This window comes from Giraffa tippelskirchi, chromosome 11 (assembly GCF_054371585.1).
Source record: "Giraffa tippelskirchi isolate mGirTip1 chromosome 11, T2T-mGirTip1v1.2.pri, whole genome shotgun sequence".
Lineage (NCBI taxonomy): Eukaryota > Metazoa > Chordata > Mammalia > Artiodactyla > Giraffidae > Giraffa > Giraffa tippelskirchi.
This window is the reverse complement of record NC_137285.1, coordinates 147,554,461-147,562,581: the sequence shown is the minus strand read 5'-3', so window position 1 is coordinate 147,562,581 and position 8,121 is coordinate 147,554,461. Positions and strand designations below refer to the sequence as shown.

Here is an 8,121-nt window from a genome sequence, read left to right as displayed (position 1 = left end):
GAAATCACCACCAGAAGGCAGGAATTTCAATGGGTGATCTGAAATGACATGAAACAAAAGACTCCTTCCCTCAGGAGTGAATTATGGAATAGTCCCTTGCGAACCTGAAATGCTACCATTCATACTCTGCAACCTTGGAGTCTTCTCAGAAATAGGAAATCCATCTCTGCAATCCATAGAACCCTAGGCTCAGTGATCCTCCTCTCTTAGAACATTTTGGAAATACAGCACTTTGCACATTGAATTGTAGGGCTTCCCAGGTGGCACTAATGGTCAAGAATCACCCTGACAATGCAGGAGATGCAAGAGACGTGGGTTCAATCCCTGGGTCGGGAAGATCCCCTTGAGGAGGGCATGGCAACCCACTCCAGTATTCTTGCCTGGAAAATCCCATGGACAGAGGAGCCTGGTGGGCTACAGTCCATGGGGTCGCAAAGAGTCAGACACAAATAAAGCGACTTAGCATGCAGGCACACATTGAATTTACTGTAATTGTTTTATGTGACCATCTGTCCCACCAAACTGAACTTTCTAGAGCAGAGATTATTTCTTGCTACCACTCTATCTCCAGTGCTAATTGAAGCACTGCACAAAATCACACTCACTGAATGTATATAGGCTGGAGGAACAGTGCGTATAGATCATCCTAGCCTTCTTAGCGCAGTATTTGGTACATCACAGATGCTCAGAAAATACCGAAAGAATAAAGGTCTCCAAGGACCAAGACCATATCTTCTCCATCCCTGAATCCCACGTCTAGCGCAGTGCTTGCCTCGGACAAAGACCAGACCAGCGTGAGAGCACTTTGTAAAATACCACGGCCTTCCTGGTAGCATTCCCTTTACTTTCAAAGCGGAATTGTAATCATCACGTGCTCACAAAACAAAACGCACCCCAGAGTTGTGCCTTTGATGTCTCACCCCAGATCTTTTTCCTGCTCTGATCACAGAGAGGCGAATAATGCCTCGAGAACATCCCTCACCCGATGCAGGTCTCAGAGTCATACAATTTCAAAGCATTCAGACCAAGCTCGCAACCAGAGCTCATACAGCTCAGGAGTCGCCAGATGCGGAATCTGTTCCCCTTCCAGCCTCAGGCTTGGGGATGTTGAGACTAAGCCCGTGGGTCTACTCCACCTGATTAAAAAGAAGAACACAGAACTCTTGTCTCTCCATGTTCCACGGAGAAGAAGAATTCTGGCAGCTCAGCCTTGAATTCACCCTGCTAAGGGATACCAGGGGGAAGGCATGATGATCAAGTGAGAGAAGACTGGTCCCCAGAGAGCCACGCTTTTCCCTTCCTCATCAAGCACCTGCCTCATGGGAAGCAGGATCTGGGTACTAACATCCCAAATTTCCTTGTAGGTAACATAACTTCAGGAGTCAATAGGGAATCAGTTCAGTTCAGTCACTCAGTTGTGTCCGACTCTTTGCGACTCCATGAACCCTAGCACACCAGGCATCCCTGTCTATCACCAACTCCCGGAGTCCACCCAAACCCATGTCCACTGAGTCAGTGATGCCATCCAACCATCTCATCCTCTGTCGTCCTCTTCTCCTCCTGCCCTAAATCTTTCCCAGCATCAGGGTCTTTTCCAATGAGTCAGCTTTTCGCATCAGGTGGCCAAAGTATTGGAGTTTCAGCTTCAACATCAGTCCTTCTACTTATCATGAACTCAGTCATGTGACTTCACATGACAAGACACCATTCAAAGGATGGGTTCAAGGAATATGGTATGTGTCAGTAAACTGACATAGCACTTCTCCTGGCCTTTGGTTTGGAGAGGGTTACAGGCATCCCCCACTTTTCAAAGGTTCACTTTGCACCACCACTATTGTCCACTGGTACCTGTTTCCCGAAGAGGATTTTTTCCTTTTACAGAAAAAGATAAAAAGGGGAAAACAGCAGCGTTTGTCTTAACAAGTGAGCGTTACAGAGGCAGAACACACTCCGAGCAACCGGCATTGCCAAGTGTTTCAGCATAAAGATGCCATAACTCTCAGCTGTGTCTGCGAGCATCTGCGGTTTATCTTGATTTATTTTGTGTGTCTGTTAGCAAGATGTGTCTTAAGGTAACTGTCTCTTCGCTTTACCTCATTTCAGTTTACCGAGGACCATATAGGAACACTCTAATTTTGTTTTTTGTTTTGCGTTGGGAATGTGGGTGTTTCCTGTTTTTATTTGTTTCCTTGGCTCTGTCAGATCTTCACCATGGCCTGCAGGATCTTCCCCTGCGGCACATGGGCTCTCTCCAATGCCTGCACTCGGGGGCTTCTCTCCAGTTTTGGCCCCGGGCTTAGTCGCCCTCAGGTATGCGGGATCTTACCTCCCAGACCAGGCATGGAATCGCATCCACACCGTTGGAAGGTGGATTCTTAACCACTGGACCACCAGAGAAGCTCCAGGAACATTCTTAATTTTGGATAGAAGGAGCAACTGGTACAAATCAGCGGCTCTTAACTAGGGGCAATTTTCCTCCGAGAGGACATTTGGCAATATCTGGAGACATTTGTCCTTGTCACAGTTTGGGTGGAGAAGTGTTACTAGTGGCATCCAGCAGGTAGGGGCCTGGGATTCCAGGACATCCTACACGAACAGGACAGCCTCCCAGAAGTATCTGAACCAAAATGTCAACAATGCTGCCGTTGAGAGACCCCGATAGAGACATAACAAGATTTCTCCTAAAGGTTTCTCATTGAAACTAGGTGTCTGGTACATGTGAGTCTATTCACCATGCTATGATAACATCTGTATATGGTTTATATTTCTTGTAACAAGAGATGTTTTAAATTTCACAAAAGAACTCCCATCCTAGGGCCTAAATCCTGTATCATTCATCAGGGAAAAAAATCAGGGTGAGCTGTCAAGAAAACAGTGCTGCTAGGAAAATGGTTTGGGGGTCTTCTCTGGCGGTGCAGTGGGTAAGACTTCATGCTTCCCATGCAGGGGGCACAGGTTCAATCTCTTGTAGAGAACTGAGACCCACCATGCTGTGCAGCATGGCCAAAAACATACAGTGCTTCTTGCACTCGGCCCAAACTTTCATGCTAATTAAGGAAACTGAATTACGGGTTTTAGTCACTTACTTGGGGTTGCACAGTCTCTAAGAGGTTAAACTGGATTTCAGTTGAAGACTCTGGCACCAGATTCAAATCCTTTAACAACCTCACTATGCCTACATCACTATCCCCCAGGATCCCTCTACCAAAACTGCCTTATTTAATGAGAGGACTCTGACATTATTGAACACCAGGGTGACCAGCTCAGAGGAAACACAGTATTTGATCTAATCTTATCATCTCATTCCTATTTTCACTACTTCACTATTCCAGCCTCCTTTGCATCTCGGAATAGACATATGACCTAGTTCTGGTCAATAGGAGTCAGAGTTGTTCTGGGGAATTTCTGGGAAATGTCTCCCACAATGAAATGAGAGCCTCTCCCTCCCTGCGTGGGAGCAGATAATGCCAAGAGGTGCTACAGACATCTAGCAGTCATGACGGGACAGCCTGCAAAATCGAAGGGGCACCAGCCAGATGCTTGGGCATCATAAGAATAGCAAAACAACCCTGCAACCACTGACCTCCCAACTTCTTGTTGAATAAACAGTAAACTTCATTATGGCTTAAGCCAGGGACGGGCAAATTTCTCTAAAGGGTTACATGGTAAGTATTTCAGGCTTTGTAGACCACACTGTGTCACAACTACTCATGGCAATCTGACGCAAAAACTGCCACAAATGAGAAGTAAAATGCTGGGTACAACTATAGTCCAATGAAACCTTATTTATGATCACTAACAGTTGAATTATGTATAACTTTCATGTATCACAACATATTACCCTTCATTTTTTTTCAAACATGTAAAATGTCAAAACAATTCTCAGCTCACAGCAAAAGCAGTCAATGGACTGGATTTGAATTGAACCATATTTCAGTGTCCAGATAACAACCATCTAGAAAGAAAAGAAAATCATCTTGTAAAATTGTTCAAATTAAGATATTAGTGATTAACAATAGTTTCCCTTCTAGCAAAGCCCTCCTCCCCTGAAACAAAGCTCCCACTGGGGGATTTCAGATACTAGAAGCATAACAGGATGGAGGCACCAAGGATGGTAGAAAAGCCTGCCTGGCACTCCTGTGCTATCACACTGATAGGGAGGGATACAACAGAAACACAATCTTCTGTCTCCGCGTTCAATCCCTGGTCCGGGAAGATCCCACGTGCACAGAGCAGCTAAGCCCGTGCCCCACAACTAGCCTGTGCTCTGGCGCAGGAGCCGCAACTCATGAGCCCGTGCAATGCAACTGTTGAAGCCTGTGTACTCTAGAGCCTGCGCTCCGCAACAAGGGAAGCCTCCGCAATAAGCCCGAACCCTGCAGCTGGAGAGGGGCCCTTGCTCACCAGCAGAGAAAAGCCCAAATGGCAATAAAGACAGCATAGCCATAAATAAATAAATAAAATTCTTTTTTAAAATTGTAATATGTCTCCACATGCCACAGTCTTTCCACAAATCACAGCGTGCTGACACCAAGAGAAAAAGTGAATGAAGCCAATGTTGCACAGGCAGAAGATGACAGGGTGGGAATTTAAGTCCAGGTGTTCCTCCCTAAAATCTGTGCACTTTGCCTAATGGACCACCAAAGAAGAGAAGGCATTTAAATAGGGACAGCTCAGAAAGAGCTATGATTGATACCAAGGAGTATGAGGAGCTTATACAACATGTATAAGGAGCTTATACAACATGACACGAACTACTCAGGTCTTATATGGGAAGAGATGGTATATGAGAAACCAAAAATATTTTGGGTGAAAACACAATCTCAGATGCTCCATACAGAAAGTTAACAAAGTAGCAATTCTGTCTTAATCTCACCCAAATCATGACTTGAAGCAATATTTCTTCTGTCTTCATTACTCAAGCGTATTAGCAAGTTTTACTCTGTAATGATAGCATCAATGTTACTCTTGAGAGCCCCTTGGACATCTAGGAGATCCAACCAGTCCATCCTAAAGGAAATCAGTCCTGAATATACATTGGAACGGCTGATGCTGAAGCTGAAACTCCACTACTTTGTCCTGATGTGAAGAACTGACTCATTTGAAAAGACCCTGATGCTGGGAAAGATTGAGGGCAGGAGAAGAAGGGGACGACAGAGGATGAGACGGTTGGATGGCATCACCGACTCCATGGACATGAGTTTGAGTAAACTCCGGGAGTTGGTGATGGACAGGGAAGCCTGGCGTGCTGCGGTCCATGGGGCCACAGAGCTGGACACGACTGAGTGACTGAAATGAACTGAAGTGAATGATAGCATACCTGTTAACATTAAGACAGTTAATGTGGATTGTTTGTTAATTGGAGTGATTCTATAACACCAAGTGAAAATTTCACCATTTCTATGCAAAGAAAATAATTGTAAAAAAAAAAAAAAAAAGAAAATAATTGTAAAAGTATACTCTAGAAATTGAAGCTTAGGATTGGATGCTGAGGCCATGGGATATTCTTTATTCTTCACATCACTGTGTATGAACCTCGACACCAGAGTTTACACGCCATTCACATATTCTGTTATCCATTAATCTATTTAATTTTGTATTCACTTATTCAACTTTGCTGAGGACATCGTATGTGCATAAAATTATGCTGACACTGAAGTAGAGCATAAAGGTAAGTAATGTTCAGCCCTCAAGTAGACTTCAAGGTATACACATACAGAAATAGCAGCAGTATAAAATACACAGGCTTAAATACCCAAAATCTGTCCATGTAAGCAAAGGGCAATTAGTCTTCAGAGGAAGTTAAGTCTTCCCAACCCAAGGAAACTGGCACAGGTTTTATGAAAAGAATGGTATCTGGAAGAATTTTGAGGCCTGGTTCTGACCAGACTGAGATAGTGAAGGTTTAGACAGAGCAGAAGCCAAGGTCTTCTGGAATTGCCAGGCAAGTCTGAGGCCACATAGGCTGATAAAAGGGTGCCTTTATGCCATCACTTAAAGTAGACAGGCAAGCTTGGTTGGATTCTCAGGAACAAGTCAGTTACTATTTTGCAAACAAGTTTCTTCAGTCATTCGGTAAATTTATTAGTGGTACCTAGATCTTCGTTTGAGCTTCCCAGGTGGGTAGGCGGTAAAGAATCCACCTGCCAATGCAAGTGACATGATTTCAATTCCTGGGTCAGGAAGACCCCCTGGAGAAGGGAATGGCAATCCACTCCAGTATTCTCGACTGGGAAATCCCATGGACAGAGGAGCCTGGCAGGCTACAGCCCACAGAGTTGCAAAAGAGTCAGATACCACTTAGCAACTAAATCATCAACAACAAATCTTTATTTATAAAATAAGCTTTATAGAAATTAAAGAACCACACATATCTAGAGTACCTAAGTAATTATATATTTTATTGTTTAATGACAATGAAGATAGACTAAAAGAAAGCTGACACAAAAGGAAGTAGTCAGAAAATAATTTACAAACGCAAATTCTGTGGGGAATTTGGGTTTAATGATGGCAGCACTGAAGTACAAGGGAGGTTTGGAATTTTCTGGTGGTGTCTAAAGGGAAAGGAAAATTAAATTCTCATCATCCTGGGGCAGTGTTGTAAAAACTAATAAAATAAAATACAACAAAAAACATGAACTTTTCCTCTCTTGCTTATATTCACTAAAGTCAGAATGCATATTTGGTCACCCTACATATACTAATTATTTTTCATATTTTCACTTTTATTGCAACCCTGAGTTCACTTTCCTGCCCCACAACCTCCTCATGGCAACTTTCACCTCTGCATTTCTGAGTGTGTAGATGATGGGGTTCAGCATGGGGTGATCACCGTGTAGAACACGGCCACCAGCTTGTCCTCGGTGAAGGTAGAGGGGCCGCATGTAGAGGAAGATGGCGGGTCCAAAGAACAAGGTGACCACCGTGACATGAGAGGCACAGGTAGAGAGGGCTTTGCGTCTTCCCTCTGCTGAATGGTTCCTCAAGTTGACCAGGATGACAATATAGGAGGACACCAAGAGGAGAAAGAAGACAGAGGTTAATCCCCTGTCGGCCAGCACAGTGGCCCCCTCCGCAGGGGTGTCAGTGCAGGCGAGCTTGAACAAGGGGTGGAGGTCACAGGCGTAGTGATCAGTCACACTGGGACCACAGAAAGGCAATTGGATGGTGATGAGAATCTGCACCATGGAGTGAAAAAGCCCCCCAGCCAGGAAGCAGCCGCCAGACGGTGAGGCATGGGCCGGCTCATGATGGTTGTGTAGAGAAGGAGTTTGCAGATGGCCACGTAGCGGTCATAGGCCATTACCGTGAGCAGGAAGGTCTCAGCAACTCCAAAGAAGTGAAAGAATATCTGAGCCACACAGCCCTCCAGGGAGACGGTTTTAATCTTGGAAAGTAAGTCTGTGATGAATTTAGGGACAACAGTGGAGGAGTAACTGATCTCCACCAGGGACAGGTAGCTAAGGAAGAAGTACATGGGGGAATGAAGGCCCTTACGGACTCTAACCGTCAGGACAATGAGGCCATTGTCCACCACCGTGGCCAAGGACGTGGGAAGAAACACCACAAAGCACAGTCTCTGCACCTCTGGATCCTGGAAAAGACCAGTGATAATTAACTCAGTCACATTATTGGTCCTCGCCATGGAATCCATTCCTGCAATAAAACAAACACTGATTGTAACTTATTTGCCTCATTTATGGCAAGTTAGCATAAACCACTTTATAATACAAACCTATTATGAACTCACTCATTCAGCCAATATGTATTCATTCAATTTTAAATATGGTCAATCTAATAACACTTTATATAAACAAAACTAAGGCTCAGAGAAATGGTTATTAACCCAGGATCACACAGAAAGCTTCCCTGGTGACTCAGACAGTAAAGAATCCATCTGCAACGAGGGAGACCTGGGTTCAATCCCCAGGTTGGGAAGATTCCCCTGGAGGAGGGCATGGCAACCCACTCCAGTATTCTTGCCTGGAGAATCCCCACGGACAGAGGAGCCTGGCGGGGTCCAGGCTGTCCATGGGGTTGCACAGAGTCAGACATGACTGAGCGACTACGCATACAGAAAGTAGTGAATTCTGGAACTCAAGATCAGACTTTCTGAAAGGA

General features: G+C 44.7%; 1 protein-coding gene across 1 annotated transcript; it reads right to left on the bottom strand.

The window, feature by feature from the left end:
* Positions 1–6,725: 6,725 nt before the first annotated feature.
* OR4B1 (olfactory receptor family 4 subfamily B member 1) lies at positions 6,726–7,645 on the bottom strand. Its single transcript, XM_081538013.1, is given in 4 exon segments — positions 6,726–6,826; positions 6,829–6,875; positions 6,877–7,195; positions 7,198–7,645. Coding segments are annotated over 4 exon segments (915 nt in total).
* Positions 7,646–8,121: the final 476 nt, after the last annotated feature.